Source organism: Clavelina lepadiformis, chromosome 4 (assembly GCF_947623445.1).
Source record: "Clavelina lepadiformis chromosome 4, kaClaLepa1.1, whole genome shotgun sequence".
NCBI classification, from domain to species: Eukaryota; Metazoa; Chordata; class Ascidiacea; order Aplousobranchia; family Clavelinidae; genus Clavelina; species Clavelina lepadiformis.
The window spans coordinates 4,499,419-4,519,714 of NC_135243.1; the positions used below are offsets into that span (position 1 = coordinate 4,499,419).

The 20,296-nt window shown below is 37.4% G+C and overlaps 2 protein-coding genes across 2 annotated transcripts; one reads left to right on the forward strand and one right to left on the reverse strand.

Moving 5' to 3' along the window:
• Nucleotides 1-2,541: 2,541 nt before the first annotated feature.
• LOC143452305 (uncharacterized) lies at nt 2,542-4,383 on the reverse strand. Its single transcript, XM_076953218.1, has 5 exons — nt 4,086-4,383; nt 3,766-3,867; nt 3,323-3,517; nt 3,091-3,213; nt 2,542-2,825 (listed from the first exon to the last, which is right to left on the reverse strand). The coding sequence occupies exons 1-5, from the start codon at nt 4,149-4,151 to the stop codon at nt 2,733-2,735; spliced, it is 579 nt and encodes a 192-aa protein (XP_076809333.1). The 5' UTR covers nt 4,152-4,383; the 3' UTR covers nt 2,542-2,732.
• A 1,899-nt stretch (nt 4,384-6,282) lies between these two features.
• LOC143453350 (uncharacterized) lies at nt 6,283-18,788 on the forward strand. Its single transcript, XM_076954644.1, has 25 exons — nt 6,283-6,602; nt 6,927-7,113; nt 8,875-8,995; nt 9,160-9,324; nt 10,470-10,628; nt 10,748-10,839; nt 11,004-11,120; nt 11,405-11,519; nt 11,624-11,789; nt 12,077-12,234; nt 12,374-12,532; nt 12,681-12,772; nt 12,872-12,985; nt 13,264-13,378; nt 13,571-13,736; nt 13,987-14,141; nt 14,503-14,622; nt 14,832-14,980; nt 15,099-15,228; nt 15,495-15,680; nt 15,773-15,927; nt 16,394-16,520; nt 17,018-17,200; nt 17,478-17,637; nt 18,265-18,788. The coding sequence occupies exons 1-25, from the start codon at nt 6,373-6,375 to the stop codon at nt 18,521-18,523; spliced, it is 3,780 nt and encodes a 1,259-aa protein (XP_076810759.1). The 5' UTR covers nt 6,283-6,372; the 3' UTR covers nt 18,524-18,788.
• The last annotated feature ends 1,508 nt before the right edge of the window (nt 18,789-20,296 follow it).

Genomic DNA, 20,296 nt, shown 5'->3' on the forward strand with positions numbered 1-20,296 from the left:
ATATACTGATATCGTTACATTAATAAACTTTTACATTTGTTGTCTTTGTATGTCAGAATGCAATACCAGATCAATAGTTTATGTCGTCATAATTTGATACAGTATTTGTTAATTTACTTTTGAGGTTAACATCGGTGATGAAAACTGCATCATAATCAAAGTTCTGTGGACGGCTGAGAATAGATTTGAACTTCAAGGGGTCAAAGAAAACGTGAACTCATCTGATCCGATTGAAAAGTTTAAAAATGATGTTTTCCCTCCCGAGGATCCTCACCTTTTTAGATGTGCTCCTAAAGTCATCCAGTGTTGGACGGACGTAGTAAGTTTCACTACTTACACTTCGGCACGAAAAGTATTGTGGTAACAGTTTGTCTAAACGTAACGTATAAAAGGTTGGTGAAACTGAGAGTTATAAAAATATGTTTTTACTCACTGGTTGTAGCTGAAAGAAGAAGCAGAAAATCGAACTGACCAAGTTTTCGACAAATTTGTCGCAAAGTCTTTCCACAATAAAGTGATGGAAGATTGTTCGGAAGGTTGTTCCAAGCACTTGTTTTACATATGGGTGAGTTATAATCATTTTAACTTATAGCAATATAATGTCATCAAAATATGGAAAGTCACGTACCGGTACCGGTACCGGTACCAGTTTCTAGTTTATTTCAACAGTCATGGTTATTTTCGCACAAAACAATCTGAAAAGACTTTATTATCACTGCAATACTCAGTCCGATTTACAGGTGGATGCAATGTAAACTATATGACTTGATAACTTTGGTTTCCTATACATACATACAGGTTGAGGTTGGTTGCAGAAAATTCGTCTACATGGTTCTAAAATCGTCACAGAGTAAACGAGAGGTTGAAATGGTTAAGGTGGTAGAACCAAAGCAATGTGATTTTATTAAAGACACATCCTCATAACCTTCACTACGACTTGTTATCGTTCATTAATTTATACATATCATAGAAGATATTTTTTGCATAGTTGTTTAATCATTTTATATTTTCCTGTTATTTTCTCTCATCTTGGTTCATCGTCATATTATTTCAAGAATAAATCCTCGGATTAAATACATTGAAACAATTAAATCTATTTCACATGAACGTGCCCTTGCAAGATTTCATTTAAAAATCATCTGTCTTGAAAGATTCCCGGCTCACAAGCGTCTGTGGTTCTTCACATTGAAAATGAAAACAAAACCAACGTATAATAAAGTGTTAATTGTTTTTGCTTACTGTTGGTAAAGCAGAACAATTGCACTACTTTGTTATAACCGGTTTTTACTTTTGAAGTAACAGCTTTAAATAATGCAAAGTACAATATCTCAACTGGTAATAACCGTCGATACCGTAACAAGGGTTTTTGCGTTCCACAAGCTGACACTCAGTTATTTTCCTTCCTCGTATAGTGAAGAGCAAAATAGACTTGACTTGTGACCACCACGAACATTTACAAAATACAAATCCGAATGTTGTTAAACGGAATGCAGTTGTCGCAACGCAGCCGAACGATCCAAAACGTCCATAAATTGATGAAGCCAAAGTGTGGAATATTTGAAGACGTTTAAAATTAAAAATTAATCTCACCGCAACATTGTAAAATATAACATTCAGCAGTGTCTCCAACCGTTTTTTAGCCACTATTCTATACGAGTTGAGTATTTTTTAACTTTTTATGTTTTTCTATGTTTTTAACATATTATATGTACTAACTCTCACAAGTTTTTCCGAACGACTGGATTGACACACAGGAGTGAAACTACTAAATGAATTTTATGCGTACTATTGCCAACTAATGGAAGAGTATTTGAATATTCTGTCTGTCACCATATGCTAACGACATAGATAGAAAAGCGAAGACAAGCGATTATTCTTTCCTGGCACACCTGATGATCTCTGACGGCGCATAATAAACCGCATTGGCAAGCAAACACTGACCTACAAATTCCACGCTTTCAGACTTTTCGTAAATTTGTGTTTACCTTCGCAGCTACAACCGTGGTTGGACATTTTTCCGTTTTTTGAGGGAGAAATCCTCCGCTCAGCAATGATCAAAAGCATGAAGCAAAGTAGTGCGTGGATTAAAATGTATAGTTCGCAAATTTTCCAATCTCGAAAATGGTGTCTAGCTGGGTGCGTTGTTATCATAACGGTAGTAACCTGTAAGTAAATTTCTAAGTAAATTCAAAACAAGTAAATTTCTTCCATCTTTTGGTTTCATTAAAATGTTCTGGTTTCAAACGATCCTAACAGCAAAATCAAATATTTTTCAAAAAAAAACTTTTAAATATGTTCATGCTCTCAGAAAATATTGCATTGTCCGCTTTATATAATCGTGGTAATTTTTAACCTCATTCTACATATCACCACGAACTTCAAAAAACTCATGAAGTGCTTAGACAATTCTCAGGTCTAGAACAACACCAGTCATACTGTCCTCTAAGCGGTCTATCCAAGTTTTTTACATCTAGAAGCTGCAATTCACTATTTGGAAGAGTAGTTTGCTTCACTGTAATTATGTATGTTTATTTCGTAACTTGTTTTAGTCGACCCGACTTATTCCTGCCATTAAAAAGCGGTAAACAAAGACACAACCAGTAGTTGTACGCTTGTAATGATTGTTCACACATTCATTGATTTAATATGATACATGGTAACAGGCTATGATGCGAAGTGACGATTACATGTGTTTGTTAGAACAACTGCTGGTCTTTGCCTATATGACCAGACTATATGAAGTTGGCCTGTATCAGCCGAGGTTTGTTGTCCGAAGTACAGAACTGGACGGTCAAACAGAGATTTCTTAGATCACTAACGACAACCTGTAAATATAAAGAATAAGAAATTACGATTCAGTTGCCATTATGTCGTCTACATATAATTTCAATCCTAAAGAAATAAAATTAAAAAAGTTTTTGTATTAATTACTAAGTTATAATGCGCACGGTAAGGCAAAACCAGTGTCAACGGTTGATTAAGAAAAGAAGTTAGGATTCTTATTCTGTAGATATTTTTATTTCTCTAACGAGATAACTTTCTAACTTTCTTGAATTACATAGGCCCATATGCTATGCACCAAATACTCACCCAAATGTGAAACAACATGGTCACGTGTTCTTCGGGACTGACTCCCTTGAACTCGTCACGATATGTCAGTACATCGAATGTGTTAAAGGTTTGTTCCGTCTTCTCTTCTACGTCCGGTTTCACCTAAACACCAACATTCATCTATTTTCATTTTGTCGTTAAATTGTTTTATAATTTACTCTATTCGTTAAATGTAAGTTGCGTTTTTTCAGGCGCGTAGATTAACACGTACCGAGTCCGCAATTTCTTGCATGAGTTTGGTTGCAATTTGAGGAGACACCACGTCATGTAAGGAATAAATGTTACTCTCAAATTCATCGATTTTATCCGATAAATCGAAGTTTGTCTTGACTCCTTTTAGCTTAAATCTGTTTCCAATCGACCACAAAACTTTGATTACAATGTACTTTTCACTACCGACGAAAATCTGCGTGATTAAAGATATCACCAAAGAAGGTTAGTTTTGAAGCTTTGTGAAAACTGGTGAAGCATCAAAGATGGACTCATGAAATCTCACAGCTCATCTAACTTAAGTAAAAATTTACTGTGTTTCTGGCTAGCTTTACATTCTCAAAAGAAACACACAAGCATTTTGAATCTCCACGAATGCCTACATTTTTGCTTATCTTTAAAAATAGATATTCAAGCTTTAACCAAACATGCACGGAGACTTACCTTTATGTAGTACAAAGTTCCTTTTTCTGCTTTCGACCGATATTCAACTGCAGTATACACTTTGTGTTTCTGTCCAGCTTGACTTTCAACTTCTGGCCTCATCTATGCAAAACAGAAAAAACAGATTTCAGCTGGAACTTGCAAGCATTTTAACATAAAAGTATCCTACTGGGTAATGCCCAATCTCCATTTAGGAGATAAGGTTGCAGCAGAAAATAGCGAACATGTGTAAAAGTTTGACAAATGTTTCTTTCACAAATAGCTTATCTCACTGAAAAGTCCATTGGTAAAACTTTTGCCAGCTCACATCAATGACTCACCCCAATTGCAACCGCTAGTACTCTTTTCGTCACCGGAAGGGTTTCTGAAAATTGTTTGTTTTCCATCACAAAAAATGGTACTGTAAATATCTGTAACGTTCAATGCCACTTGCGATTTGAATGTTATCCGAATACCACAAGAGATTGTGCTTGCCAATGTACCATAAAGGTGTTTGCCACTTCAGTAACGCAGTATGACTTGAACAAATAACGTTAATCTGTTACCTGCAATTACTTCACAATATAAACTGTATAGGTAGCCAGCCTATCTAGGAAAAACATGCAAAGAAGCTGTTGGACAAACCACATAATGGAATGAGTTCAAAGTAATTAGCAAAAGGGCGCATCACATCTGCGCCATAAGCCCAAAGATGTTTCTGCTTAAAGCTGTCTTGAAAATGATTTTTCTTGATTGCAAGTTTTTCGAAACATAGTGGGCTGCCTTAACAACGACAATATGAAAGGGAAATAACAAAAAAAATTTTAACTTAGAAATTGCTGCTTAATTGTTATGCATAAAGTGTAGGTCAAATGATGTGGAACCATCTACAATCATTGCTTTTTATGTAAGTATATCGCTGAATTTTAATATAAACGCCTTCTGGCTTAGGTGGTCGACTGGCCGTGCTAGCTTTTCATCGTTGTAGCACCACTATAATTTGCACGTTTTAAGCCCTCAAGACTTGGCTGCTTCTTCGAATTCGTTGATCGTTTATGCGTGTGCATGTTCTTTGATCATTTTACAGTGAGGTTTCTTTGTAAAATGAAACGTTTGAATGAATGATTGAATTAATGAAATGAAACGTTTCATCGCAGTACATGTTTCGCTCCCCATAGTCAATAGTGAAAATAAACAATACAATATTAAAAAGTATTTATATATTTTTAGCTATAGGTTACATAATGTACAGTACAGTACAGTACAGTACAACCAAAAGCGAAATGCGGAAATACCGAATTTGCACCTCTCAAGAAATGTAAGACAGAATGGGTTCTTCTACCATTTTCAGTATTATTTACTTTGTTAAATTTAAATACCGACCTACCGCCATCCACTTAAATACAGGCATTTTTCACTAAACATCATGTCTCCGTATAAGGGTTTTTACAAGTGTTTATTCGACAAATTAACATAACATTTTGTATATGGCCCTTCAACACGAAGCACTAACAACATATCTGCCAATGAACTTTGCATGATTATTCTCCATTGTTATTTTTTCCATCTCTTCATTGCAATGTTTGGGGTGCGTTGGTAGTAAATGGAAAACATACCACAGGATTTGTGATAATGGTTGGCCTATTCCTGTGGTTGAATTTGCTTTTATGACTCTTAATCCTGATGTGTATTTCTTCCGTGTCTTCTGTGGACTGGGTATTACCGATTTTCAAACATTGTATCATTAACAGTATTTACTTCGTAAACAGGAGTTGAAACAGATTACTGACTTCCTATACCTCGTTTGTAGTTTTTCTGTTCCGTTGGAACACCTCAGTTAACGAGCTAATATAACAAAAATAAAAGGAAAGTTTTTCAAATAACACTCTGACACAATGCAACTTACCAACGGAAATCGTTTACCACGGTCAAATATAGTGAAACCCCTGACTTAGAATGATTTAAAAATCGGAAAATGAATTGCGTGCCAATACAGTTACAGTAACAGTTACAGCAAACACGTTAAGTGCAGTATTTATTCTTTTCGTTACAATTGTTATGACGTAACTCAAGTCATTTTGGGCCTTGACTGGAGTAGGGTTGAGCAATCACGTTTTTCAGTTTCTATCGCTAACGACAAATTTTTACGTCATATCAGAAATCGTTATCAAGCCGTATGCGAGTTTAACATGTCTTGTCATCAAACGACTAAGTGGATATTTTATAAGCAACACAATTTAGCTTTTCACCCACAAACTCCCACACAATCGACTCGACTTGTATAAGTGAGCTATAATTTTCTCACGAAAAATAAATTGTTCAAGCATTACAAATCCCTTTAATTCATGGGTTTGCTTAACAGGGGAATTTTCGTATGAATATTTTATGAAATTGATATTTGGTTTACGTTAGTTACTATTGATGGTTCGGTCATTATGGTTGTTGTTAGCCATCATTTCACTAAAGAAATACTGTAAAAGAAAAATAGGTGTACTGTCCACTTTAAATACGTACTTACAGAGAGATATAGCCATATAGGTACAGTATAGGCTGTATAATGAAGCCTATATTGTAAGCAGAGTTTAGTAGCTCTTAAAGAAAAGTCGAAATAGAACCTTGACTGCGAGAATGTGGATAATTTTGAAACTTGTTATCTTGTTTATGCTACAACCTACTGCGGCTTGGAGACAATGCAACGAAAACAACGAAAAAAAGACGATCTTTGCAACAAATTCTTGGATGACAAATGTGGATGCGGATAGAAGTGACGTTGGACATTACTTTCCGGGAAACGTTTATAGAAAACTGACAAGTTATGACGTTCATCATTGTTCTTTGATTTGCGAAAAAGATCCAAGGTTGTTTTTATATGTTTTATTTCAATAAAAATTTAAGTCTTCATAGGTTTAAAAATGACGTAGCGAGACTTATTCCAGCGCTAGATGAGCTCGGACTAAACAAAGCAAATTTTCGAAAAGGTGTACACAGGCTAACTAAGTGTTTGTAAAAAAACATTTTTAGATAGTGAATCACTACTACATATAAAATGTTTTTTTATTAAACATTCTACATAACTTGAATACCTCGGCCATTAAGAGGGTATAAGTACTGTATAAAACGTAGAACCTAATTATAGGTTCAAACCCACAATCTGGGAAAAAAAGTTTTACTTTTTTTTGCAGATGCAAGTCTTTCAACTACATCGAGAATGATTATATATGTCACATCAATGAAAAAGACAGAGCGAGCTCCGATCCTCCAGACGAAGATTTATACCAGTTTCGAGGTCGATGGGTTCCCAGGATAAAAGGACTGATTGAGATGAAAGATTCAACTTATTACAGTCGCGATTATTACCAATTAAAAAAGGTGAAGTTGGCAAAATTTTTAAATTACCCTACTTTAAAGAAGTAGAAATTATTACCATTAGTGGTGAGTACAAGTAAATACGTGAGCAATGTTTGTTAAAGGAGATCTTGGGACCGAAGCGGTCTGGCATTGTTAAAAATAAAACCTTGCAACTAAGGCAGATAATTAGCATTTCATCTTTAACACTAGAAGGACGGCAATTTTCTTATACCTAGAAGGACGGAGTGCGTCAATTGACGCAAAAGGTCAAAACGGCGCAAATCTAACGTTTTTTGTTGAGAAAACTGTGCAGTTGCTCCGAAAAAACTACTTCTATTGCATGTCCGCTTTGTGCATTTTAATTAACAAAAGCAATCGCATTGAAAATACAAGTCGTCATGCCTCAACACTTCTGTTTCACGCAACTCCTTTTTCTTCTTGCACTCTTCCGGGACTTCTCTCCTGTTCTGGCGCATTTTCCCTACGAGGCTGCACTTCTTTTCCGCAAGTCGCAACGCCAGTTCAAGTGAGGTGAAAAAATTATCGCAAGTGACGTTATAACCTCCTTGAAAAAGCGGAGCTATGAGTTTCAGTACAACGTCGGTGGGCACACTCCCTTGGGGGCTCCTTGCGTCATCTTTTCCAACGTAAGGACAACCGTTGAATAAATATTTGTTTTCGACGTCAACTGTCAGCCAGAACTTTAGACCAAATTTGTCTGGTTTATTGGCCATATATTGGATGAACTTGCAGCGTGCCTTACACGGCAATAGTTGCTCATCCACAGTTATCTTCCACTGTGGAATGAGTGCTTTTTGGCAGATTGATATAAAACTGTTCCAAAGTTGTGAAGCGAGTGCAAATTTATCATGCAATAGATTCCTACGCCTTTCCGTCTTCAGATCGAAGCGAAGGAATCGTATGAGCTCCAGAAACCTGTCTCTTGCCATGGTTTGGGAAAACATCGGACATCCCCACGACCTCCCCCACAAACTCTTCACAGGGAATTGCGCCCTCCTATCACGCCACGAGCAACCACCAAGCCGACGAATTGATCTAATTCATCTAATTTATCTAACTAAGAAACTCTTACTACACATACGCTTCGATAAACTTCAAAAATTCCGATATTAGTCTGCGCTTGTGACGAAACTACTCTGTTTTGCGGAAAAGTCGACTTGCATAGTTTGTCGACACGTTTGTCACACCTCTGTGCTATCAGCTGTGACCTAATTCGATAAACCTGTAATTATCAGCAGAAAGAAAACGATGCTCTCTATTGCGAGAACTGGTTTTTGTACAGTGAAGTAACAATGCGTCAATTGACGCACCCCGTCCTTCTAGGTAGTGACCACGTTAATTATCTCTACCGGTAAAATAAAAACTTCATATTCATGGGTTAGTTACCTAACACTAATTTAGGAAAAGTCAGGAAATATCACGGTTGTGCGATGCACCACTTAAAAGTTATAGATGAACTTAGGTTGAAAATGCGTCAATTGACGCGCCCCGTCCTTCTAGTGTTAAAAGTCGAGATCTCTGGAAATCCTACGTTAATATGCTTTATCCGCCAGCTATTACTGCAATTATTAGCTACAATAAATTTTTTAACATTGGGTATTGGTAACGATATTGTATTTTTGTATGCTTTGATGTTACGAATATTATACATACTTCTGAAATCGACCCAACGTTAAAAGTGGCCATGTTAAACAGAAACGTATTCGTTTTGTGAGCACGAAAAATTGTTTTGGACGTTCGACTTTTTACCCTGCATTTCAGAAATTAACTGAGCCCTGTGTTTCGTCATCGTGTTCTCATCAACAAGTATGTTCTCCGGGGGTTCCCCAACATACGTCACAAGACACTCCCACATGTCAAAAGTATAAGTTTTCTTTAAAGGGTAAGTAAAATATCGGAATTACTTTCATGTCCATCTGAAATTTATATTTTTACACAATTTGTTGCTGTTTAAAAATTGTGGAAAACACTTCATATACGTCTGTACAATATGGTGCGTGCTTTCGTTCTGATCAAGCATTTCAAACCCAGATATTTATCTTGCAGATTTCTATGTCAATTGGTCGCTATGGAGTGCATGGGGTGCGTGTTCGGTAACTTGTAGCAAGGGTACTCAGGTTCGTAACAGAACTTGTGATGAAGGTAAACGAAGATGGATGTGTCAAGGTGAATCCCGGCAGGCGAGAATTTGTGAACACGATCCGTGCCCACGTAAGATTTTTCTTTGTAATGGAAAAGTTTGTTGCTTTGTTACAAGATGTCTGATCCTATAAGAGATTCGAATGTATGGGTGAGATGCTACCATTTTCAGATCATACTGTAAATGTTCGTTTTGAAAACAACTGGGTTTCCTGGCCAGCTACTGAACCGACTATAATATTGGACTGGTCCTTCAAAATGGTTTAAGTGTTCCATCTGTGTTTAAAACAGATTGATTTGTCTTTGCACGATAGCAGCAAGCAACTCGCTTTAACCAAAACCTATAACGAAGGCACTAGTCATGTAGGACACGCTGTGTAGACTAGTTGCAATGATACCCCCCACACATAGAAGTTAAAAAATAGTTCGTGTATCAAACAAAGCAACACCATGAAGCGACTTACTTCTACTACTCTTTCCTATTGCAATGCAATTGATTAAATTGAAATATTTTTTGAATGAAAGAAATTTATTTTAACTGGCAACATATGACAATGCAATTGTCAGTTAGCTTATATAATGTCATGCTTATATAACATTCATCTTAACAATTGAAGGTCTTTTGAAATGGCACATTCCGGATATAAAGTACAGTATATATTTTGACATGTAGGTTGGTAATCAAAATTTCAGGGCACGGTATTGTGTAAGTTCTTTGTTGGAAATTCTCCCATTGTGATGTCATAAGCTGCTAAGCCCTCAATGGCTTTCTCGTTACGACTGGTTCCTCCTAAGAAGATTTCTAATCGCTTTTTGTGAAAGCAAAAAAATAAGTTGTTGACAAAAAGAAAAATAATCTGCTTTCAGAGTGAACTGAAAGTGATATGTTTTGTCGTTGATGATTGCATTTTTATCATATAATGCTGTTTGACTTAATTGGAGTAAGATATATTTCTAAACCACAGCAGTTGGTATTTCAAAGTTTCTGTTTGTTAATTTCATTATTTATTAACTAACTTTCCTTATTTTGTCTTTAAAAGAAAAATTTTTGCTACTATCACATGAAATAAATCATTTTAAGTTTTGTCAAATGCGCGGTGGAGACGAAAAGATCGAGCCAGATTTTATTGGCCTGCGTTAATGAAGCAGAAATGGCGATAAAGCGGAAAGGGCTTAGAGAAATGACAGAACAACCTTTATCTGAATTCATTTACCAGATTGGGCCACTTGGGGTACTTGGAATGGTTGTGTTGCTTCTCGAAACTGCGGAACTGGAGAGCGTTTTCGCACCAGAACTTGCCTTTATTCCATCACACATACAAATTGCGTCGGTTCAAACAAGCAAACACAGACTTGCTTGTTACCTTCATGCACAGGTCGGTTATGCATCAATAAAACTAATTTATCACTTCAAACACCTGCAAGGAATAAACTAACGAGTCTTATGGCAACTGCAGTAGATTTTATATATATTTTATACAATACTTAATTTCAGCTGCTGTTAAGTTATCGCAATTCACGCATGGCTACGTTTTCATCTATGACGACTCGAATCCTACCAAGCCAAGCTGGAAAAGAGTCTGCAAGGTAAACAAAAGATATAATTTTATTTCATGGTTCGCTAGGTTCGTCAGTTGCATGGTAAATTTTTTGCTGTCTTGTGTTGTATTTAAAAGAGTTTTGTTTATTGAACTGGATATTAATGCCCAAGCCAGCAAAAAGGTGAAATAAAACATTTTTGCCATATACAGAGTTCAGCACTCACTACCGGTGACAAGAAAAAGCTTTCAGAAACCACATGCAAACAAATCGGCTTGGACTTCGGCTTCATTGTGGATGACGTAGACAATGGCCTACTCACTGAAGAGGTGACGTATTCCTGGTCAATACACGAACATTTCATATATCTACTCGATCGGGTTTATCGTTTTCCCAACCACAACACATGTGTGATGACTGATGAGTGATGACGTAGCGTTCCTATCCATCAGATAACATGCGCACCGTTTCTTGGCTAGAGCATGAATATTTGCCACTGCTGCAACACAGAAAGCTGTAATTCCTCGGCTTGCTATTACAACAAAGTCAACTAGGCAACTAGAGTGTGGTATATGTGGTTGGGATAATGATAACTTTTACAGTAAAATTTCAGATTTACCTCCAACCTTTAAACTGCGAGGAGAATGAAAAGTTCCTGATACGATGTGAGCACGACGGATGGAAACTTCATGAAGAGTGTCGACAGCAGTTGCGCGTTTACTGCTATGGTAGCTGAAATTCTTTTCTTGCAAATGTGTTTATCTGGAACGTTTGTCACTGATGTTGTTGTTTCCTTCCGTTATTATCTCTTGCTTGTTGCCGAAATTTTAAGGCGCTGTTCACCTCACCCTGCCCGAAAATGAGGTCACTTACGAACTCGCCGAGTCATTTTGCGAAACACAAAGTAAGCAATTGTGCTCACACGAAGAGATATTTCCCTTCAACAATATCCCGATAATAACCGGAGATTACGGAACGAGTCAGTGGGTACCTATAAGGTGAGAAATTCCAAAACTCACTGAATGTTTTTTTAACATCTGCTGATATCCGGAAGCATAACCCCAACACTTATATGATTGAACTGCGGTCAAATGTCAAATGTTAGGTTAATTAAGGAACTAAAATGATATGGCGAGTTGTTAAACGATTGTGTAGCGTTGCAATTTGCTGATGATCCTAACTGATATGTAAAACGGGAGCCCAAGAAGAGTTCCATTGTTATATGAACAATACATTTTATTGTTGTAACTCTATGAACTCATTATGACGACGATTCTTTCCTTAGAGATCTCCCCAACGACTGGGCCCAAATTGGTAGCGCTCATAACAACCTTGGTCACAGACATTCCGAACACTACCGCTCTCCCGAGTGGGGTTTAAGTGAACGCGACACCCCAACGCCGTGGAAAGGGGAAATATTTTGCTGCACCGTTAGCCCGCCTCGTTAGTAAAAACAACAATGAACTTCAAATTTTCACGCTTTTAAACGTGACGAAAGATTTGTAAAAACTTAAATTATAAAGTGAGTGAAAAGCTGCATATTTTTCTTTGCTGTTTTAATCCGAACATTTATATGTCTTAGGGTGGGCAAGTTGGTCGTCGTGGAGCGTTTGCTCATCGCGGAAAAATTGTCAAAACGGTTTCCAAGAACGAACAAGAACATGCCTACACTCTGACGTATACCCAAGCTGCGAAGGTAGCGGTTTCGAATCTCGGCCTTGCCTGCTACCATCATGTGAAGGTTTTAAACTTCAATTTTTTCTTTTTTTTCTTTTTTGTTTTGTTTTCCGGGTAAACATTAGCTTCTTGTGACTTTTACTAAGTTTTCAAACTGTACTCGTTAGTTTTGCTGTTGCTTCAAAATTATTTTGCTTTTTTTTTGCTTTCAGCTCCTCACACTTTAAGTAACGGCACATTTGGCGCGCTTCTTATTTATGACGACAGCATCCCTGAGTCGGCTGGTTGGAAGGGTGTGTGTCAGGTGACCAAGCCCGAGTTGAACTAGTTAAAACGAGTGTTTATGAGTTTAAAGACATCTGGTTAGTAAATTCTATTGACAATTTTGGAATTCATAATTCAGAGTTCTGGTCTCAGCGAAGAAAGCAAAAGAAGAATTTTGAAAACCGTGTGCAGGAAATTTGGCACCGAGTTTGGTACCCTTGTCTCCCAAACAAAAAACCTTTTTTCTGATCAAGTCAGTATTTTTAAAAGGAACTGAAAAGTTCACTTCACTTCACGAGACATTTGTACATAGTTTATTTACGTTTTACCTGTCGTTGGTGCTCATCGTGGTAGTTTTTCAAACCAATTTACCCTGATATTATTTTTTCACCTCAATTTGCGGCGAAAGTGCAACTCGAAATTTAAGATACTTTCATATTCTTTTTTTATTTTATGTTCCGTCACCTCTCATATATTAGTTTGTATATCTTTTCTTGTTTTTTACTTTAACTATATATTCTCAATCCTCAGATTTACTTCCAACCTTTAAACTGCCGAGAAGATGAAGAGTTTCTGATGCGATGTGAACACGACGGATGGATGCTTCGTGAAGATTGTGAACAACAGTTGCACGTATCTTGCTACCGTGAGTCGAGCTTTAGCCTTGCCCTGTTTTAGTCAAGCCTGTTCAAGGCGGTTGAAACTGACACTTGGCTGCTGATGACATTACGATAGAGGATGAAATGAATAAGCTTAGTTGAATAAATATCAATAAATGGATTATGAATTTGTGTCAAGTATAAAACGATGGAAATGTTTTTAATTAAGTCTTTTCTAGACGCCCAGCATTATAATCGATCAGGGTTTCCAATATCTTACGACTCAGCGAGCAAATTTTGTGGAGCGCGCAACATGAGATTGTGCTCGAAAAAGGAAATTATTCCCTTTGGCAACTCTCCTATTATTACCGGTGCTACCGGCAAAGACCATTGGTCACCAATAAGGTAGTTAAAAGGTAGCTTAATAACTAGTTTGTTAAAACTGTACGTTTTGCATTTGAAGCTTTGAATCACTAACCGTAAAATTATTGGCCAATACCAACATATTCGTAGAAGTATCTACAAACTCATCGACTTTTAAACATTACGTGTAAATATCATATCTATCTTTTTAATGTCAAGTTCAGCTGTTAAACATGTTTATCATATTCTGCTTATACGTTTACACGACATAAAACACTCACGTCATACTCAGTGACAGATACAATGACTGGCTTCAAGTTGGTGGAATTCAGAATCGGCTTGGACGGAGTCACATCGACTTGTACGGAGCGCCCTATTGGGGTCTAATTGCACACAGCAGGACCTCCTTGAAACACCATCTCTATTGTTGTAGGGAAAGACTGACCGGTGAGTGTCTTGGTTTAGGGCGATACTTTGCTTGACATTTGAGGAGAAACACGTTTATTCTTTCTCTTCTGATTCCGGGTGAACGATTAATTGCTTTACACATAGGTTTCATTTTTGTAAACGGGGACAATAATCATCTAGTTGATAATACCTGGAGGAAATTTTTATCTTACCTACAATTTTATCTTACAATTTTCAATTTTACATACAAAGAGTCCGGGTCGACTTTGAATACATTATTGTTGCAGTCGAAGCCACAAATGCTGAAATAATATTTCTTACAAGTTTCGGATATAAATATCTGTCTTAATCAACGATGAATTTAAGTTGCAGTGAATATGTCTTCCAATTGTATCGACAGCATTTCCCCCCGCTTCGTGCGCCGGAGTCGATGAGAGAAGAAACGGTTCATACGTCATATCTCCTAAACCAGATGACGTACTTCCGTTTTCAGTTAAGTGCGCGTTTGGGACAATAACAGGTAAAAATGAACACTTACTAAAACATTCATGAAAGCAACCAGTTGACATTCACGACCAAATTAAACTTCCATTGTTTGGTTGTGATACGTTTTACGTTCAATATTTCGAAAACTCATACGTGACGTGACGTGTGGAAAGCAATCGACACCTGTCTATCAAGAATATGAGAAGTAATTAATCTAAACTCTGGCACAAATTTCTTCACCAGAAACCATTATAGAGCACCACATGATGGAAGAGACGATGATGACGTCTTGCGCGGCAGCATGTTACACACCAGTGCTCAACTATCAAGCAAGCATTGAACAAATAATCTCTCTCATGAATCGTTCGGTTGAATGTCGCCAGTTTATAAAGGTAACGTACAGACTAGGGATAGAAAAATATAGGCCAAGACCAACACATGACTCATAAATGGAAGCCTCGTTAACGTGACACATCAACTGCTTGGACAAAGCAAGTATTTCTGTCTTAGTACCGATGCAGAGGCGCTATGCTATTGCGCGATTTACGTTCCAGTTGGATATCGCGGGATGGTGAAGAAATGAAGTATTGGGGCGGAGCCACGTCACGGAGAACCGGTTACTGCGCATGCGGAGAAACAGGTTTATTAACAAATATAACTAAAACGAACCAATGGGACATCAATGGTATAAGTGTAACTTCCATCAAAATCAAAATAAGTTTCATTTCTATGGATTGTAGTTTCGGGTCGACTCCGCCTAGGACGACTCAATCTACACCTGTGGGTTGAATAGTCGTTGGGTTTAGCTGGCCGGTCTTTTACAGTACGTTGGTGGGGTTGTCATGGGTTAACTCGTCCTGGGTTGAATTTATCGATCGCGTTTAACCATGTGTAAGCATTTTTCAGGTACTTGTGTCAACAACGCTTACAAATGTAATTGCGACATCAACCAGAACAAATTGGAGACAAGCGACGAGGGTTATTTAAACGACACGAGTGCGCTGCCTGTAAAAAGACTCAAAGTTGGAGACACCGATTATTCACTAGAAGCAGCCTGGTACACGGTTGGACCACTTATATGCACTGAGGACGGTAAGAGCCAAAATCAGCCCAATAAACGAATTTAAATGCGAATTTCGCCTGATTTATAAGTCGAATTATTTTCCCGTTATATGTCGCAACAGAACCAACTACTATTAACCATGATTCCATGAACGAGATTGAAGTGACACCGTGTTCCGGCAGAAAATGTTTCAAGCGCGTTATTAATTATGACATCACTATAGAGGAAGTCGGGGCTCTCATCGACCAATCATTTGAATGCAAACAATTCATCAAAGTAAGAAAATCATTATTATAACTCATTTTATCTGTTTGCCCGCTTGTACTTGCTGTTCAGGACTTGACAAATATAACCCAATGCTAATTTGCAAACTAAAATTCAACGCCAATATTTAACGTTCAAAACTGTAACCCTACATCATAATGTTTTACATGGGCGCAATTAAAAAAACGCTTAAAACTTTTACAATCTAAACCCAAATAATAGTTTTTGCATTCCGAGAATAACTTTTAAATAACTGTTAATTTTTCAGTAGCATGAAATAGGTACTGTGAAGTGTATATGTGTTTGATTACTTTGATCTACGATAACCTGTACAATGAATATTTATACACAAATATATACATTGTTAAACGATTCGAATGGATGAACGTAGATGGCTTTGACATAAATCGCCGATTAGAATCAGGAAAACAAAAAAAATTATTTTTAACAAGTTGCAAATATTTTTTTACTACTTTAGTACCGATGCATAGCAAGCAAGTTTCTTGAAGGTTACGCAAGTTGGCTATCACGTAACGGTTCTGAGATGACGTTCTGGGGAGGGTCAACGTCGCAACGACCTTACTACTGCGCCTGCGGGGAAACCGGTACGAGGCTTACTTGAATTAGTAATCTGCAATCATAAATAAAAGTTAGGATATAGCAGTATAGTACAGCAAGTACACTGGTGTATGAATGTGGTACTGTACGGACGTGGAAAATCCTTGCACGAAAAACTTAACAATGATTCTTGTTTCTTGAGCTCAGGATAAAAACTTGTTCTGTGGGCAACCTATGACAGGCGTAGACATTTTTAATTTGGTTAGGTTTGGTTAGGTTTAACCTACTTATAACAGCATTAGGCCTACAACGCTGGCGCCATTAGGTATAGGAACCAGGTCACGATTGCGAGCCTGGCTCCTGAAGAGTAGCTGGTGGAGCAAGTATGAGGACGGGACACATCTGCGAATCTGCTGAAAACTTAAACTTCACTTGTGCATTACGCTTTAATCAACCTGACTGACCTTGACTTGATCAGTATTAATTGTTTTCCTAAACGATTTTTTTGCAAAAACATTGCTATCTATAACGTAACTTCATTTAGGTTCGTGTCTAAATAACAACTGGAAATGCAATTGCGACGCCAACCTCAACGTAGAAACTTTCGACGAGGGTTATTTGACGGACAAAACTTTGCTACCGGTGACAGAAGTACGATTTGGGGACACCGATTCGCCAACAGAATCTGGCTGGTTTACTCTAGGTCCACTCGTTTGTAATGGAAGAGGTAAAACTAAAGAAACCAACTATACCAGCGTTTAGACCAGTGTTTCCCAACCTGGGTCCTCTATAGACTCTATAGTGGTGCAGGGACCCGTCGAATAACTTTAATACCTCATTAATAACCTATCAAAGAGCAATTTTGAAGTTAAAGTTCCGCGACAAAGGAATACGCAGTCAAAGGACGCAAGTACAAAACGTTTGGAAATCACTGGGTTAAACGTACATTATCCGGTAAACTAATTCAAACATGCTTCAAACCTCTGTAATCTTCGTTGTTCCAGTTCAGAAAGGCGAACCTGAAGTAGGGTGGTATGCGCCCTCTAACGGATACCAATACAAATTGATTTCGACCACACAAAGTTGGTTTGAAAGTCGTCAAACTTGTCATGAAATGGGCGGCGATTTGGCGGTTGAGGGAGCGAAAGATTTGACCATGAGAAGGTTAGTTATTTCTTAGTGGGATAATATCATCCACCCTGATGTTATTAGAAGACTGCAATGTTTTGTAAAGTCAAATCTTGTAGCCTAAGTTGTAAAATAGGAATTTGAAGAGATATTTATACCGTAACCATATGCTATAACCAGGGCTTCCATCAATCTGGAACCCAAAAAAAGGACGACTGGAAAAATTACGATTTTTCTACACTACAAAATTTTCTTCACTACAGTCTGTAGTCTGCAGAACTAGCCTTCCTATCTAACCTAGACAGCCTGAAGTGCTAACAATGTTTCATGCCTATCCTATGCCTTGCTTCTTTGTGTTGCAAATAAGATTGTGTTGCTTGTATGATGTCAATAAGTTTTGGCGGCAAAGAATTTAGGACAGGATGAAAATGGTTTGCATTTAGAATTGTTGCTTTGTTGAAAATAAGACAAAATAAGGGGGCAAGCCAAAAATAAGGACATTTCTTAGAAATAAGGACGGTATGGAAGCCCTGGCTATAACGTATTGCCACAAAAATTAATATACTGAATTTTATAAACACTATCTTTTAAGTTTTTAACCTTTTATCATAAATTGTAATTTCGTGTCATGTCATTTTATTTAAAACCCCGCTTTACACAAAGAAAAATTGTGGATCAATTGTCAGTACCCGGCCTACGTGGAGCATGGATCGGAATGACAGATATAGACGAGGAAGGGACGTGGCTGTGGTTAAATGGGGTAGCAGTTTCTAATCCACTTTGGTCCACTACTGAACCCAACGGTTTGGCGAACGAAAATTGTGCTATTCTGTCATATTCAAATTTATCAAAAGACTACGCCCTGGATGTCAATTGCGAGGCTGCCCTATTTCGAGGTATCTGTGAAAAACGCATTTTTTAGTCACTGCAAATATTGTGACGAGTTTCCTGTGCCGAGGGAAGAACTCTTTGTAGACCTTTTTCGTAGCATCAATTTTTAACAATGGTAAAATCGTTCATCATTAAAATGTTAGTTTCGTGAAAAGGATTTTTATCATAAGATACATTACCGAACGCTGTATGACGTAATGGTGATGTAGGCTACGTTTAAGTTTGTATCGACTCATGTATGACATGTATTTTAGGTTTACGTCTCAGGCCAATTGCTGTTATAGGCTACCTCAAATGCTGTATATGTTTTGTTGTTGTGTATTACTATATCAAAAAAAACATCCACAAATGCAAACTTTTGTTTCTGTGTGACCAATAGGCCTACCAACACAGCATGCTTCAAGATTTACTGTAGGCTACCAAAAACGTCACTAACCCAAAGTTGGGGCTACAAATGGGACTTGTAAACTTGAAAGTAGCCTACATTCGAAACTTGATTGTTTTAGCGACAGTGCCAGTAAGGAACGGAATCTGCAACAAATAAAACGTTGATTAGGTTGGCATACCATATTTTTTGATAGAAAACCAAGCCCCAAGCTTCAGAACAACGAGCCTTATCAGATAATGAAGTAATGACGTAACAAGACATCACTTTCACATTTAACAGACATCACTCTTCAGCAAGTTGGCTAAATGGACCAATCACAGGATGCTAATGTTGGTGTAGTGTATGGCAATGCTGGCTAACTGCATGCCCAAGCGGGACTTTTTGGTTGACTGACCGGGACAAAGCCATAAAAACCGGGACGGTCCCGGCTAAAACGGGACGCTTAGGTTATGCTTAAAATGACTTCCTTATACGCGTTTATGGTTAATTGAAAATGAGCTTCTCTTTGGTTTTTGAAAAGCAGTTCAAAACATGCACTGTACCACGACATTTTAATAGCAGTTGTGGAAGCAGCGCGACATAGTAAAAGTGACGGGATTATGACAAATAAGTGTTTGTTGTATTATCCTTTGTGAAGTATTTCACTATAATCATATTCGCCACAAAGGGTTACTACACTGGCGTCTGTTGTTAGCCTACAATATAAGCGAGTTACAATTGAAGATTGATAACTTTTTTTACTTCTGCTATGATGGTATGAGTTCCCATTTCTCAAACGACGCAACTATTGCTGTTTATTTGCTTAAATTTTGTCTATACATATTACTAAATTATAAAGTTCCCATTTTTATGTATTGTCAGACACAAAGACTTACGGCTTTGGGCAAAGATTACTGAACATTACATTGCGCAGTAGTAACAAGTGAAAGAGGGGAAAGGAAAGATTGCAAACATTATATCAGTATATATAGCAGTCACACAAGCTCAAGGTTGCGTAATTTATCTGTAAGTGATTAATGAGAATTTAAGTTTGGCCAGCAATTGTAGCATAAGATCCCAAGATCAATTTTTAGTATTTGTAAAACAACCCATGACTCGTGATGTAACCGTCAGAGGATTAAGAGCGCTATTGTATTCATCTTTCTGTTACTCCTAGCTTACTTACTGCTTTTCGGAGGCACAGCAAATTACAGTTATGATAAGCAGCTTATAAAACGATTACCAATATCTAGTTGTAACAACTTTGATATAAAACTTCGCATTTTTAAAATAGCTTTTAGACGGAGAATTCATTCTGTCTCCATGTTCACGCAATTAAACAGTTTCCTGAAAACACGTCCTCAAACTTTCTATTATAATTATCTAACATTGATAGTCTTAAATCATTTTATTCGTCATTGGTACGGTTGAGACGAA

What these genes read in the sequence shown, in the direction of transcription:
- LOC143453350 (XM_076954644.1), top strand. Translation starts at nt 6,373, where the DNA reads ATGTGGATAATTTTGAAACTTGTTATCTTGTTTATGCTACAACCTACT. An exon ending in GCTGGAAAAGAGTCTGCAAG is followed by an intron (nt 10,840 to 11,003) that starts GTAAACAAAAGA and finishes TGCCATATACAG; the next exon opens with AGTTCAGCACTCACTACCGG. An exon ending in GACCATTGGTCACCAATAAG is followed by an intron (nt 13,737 to 13,986) that starts GTAGTTAAAAGG and finishes CGTCATACTCAG; the next exon opens with TGACAGATACAATGACTGGC.
- LOC143452305 (XM_076953218.1), bottom strand. Translation starts at nt 4,151, where the DNA reads ATGGAAAACAAACAATTTTCAGAAACCCTTCCGGTGACGAAAAGAGTA. An exon ending in TGCAAGAAATTGCGGACTCG is followed by an intron (nt 3,214 to 3,322) that starts GTACGTGTTAAT and finishes GTTGGTGTTTAG; the next exon opens with GTGAAACCGGACGTAGAAGA. An exon ending in CCATGTTGTTTCACATTTGG is followed by an intron (nt 2,826 to 3,090) that starts GTGAGTATTTGG and finishes TTATATTTACAG; the next exon opens with GTTGTCGTTAGTGATCTAAG.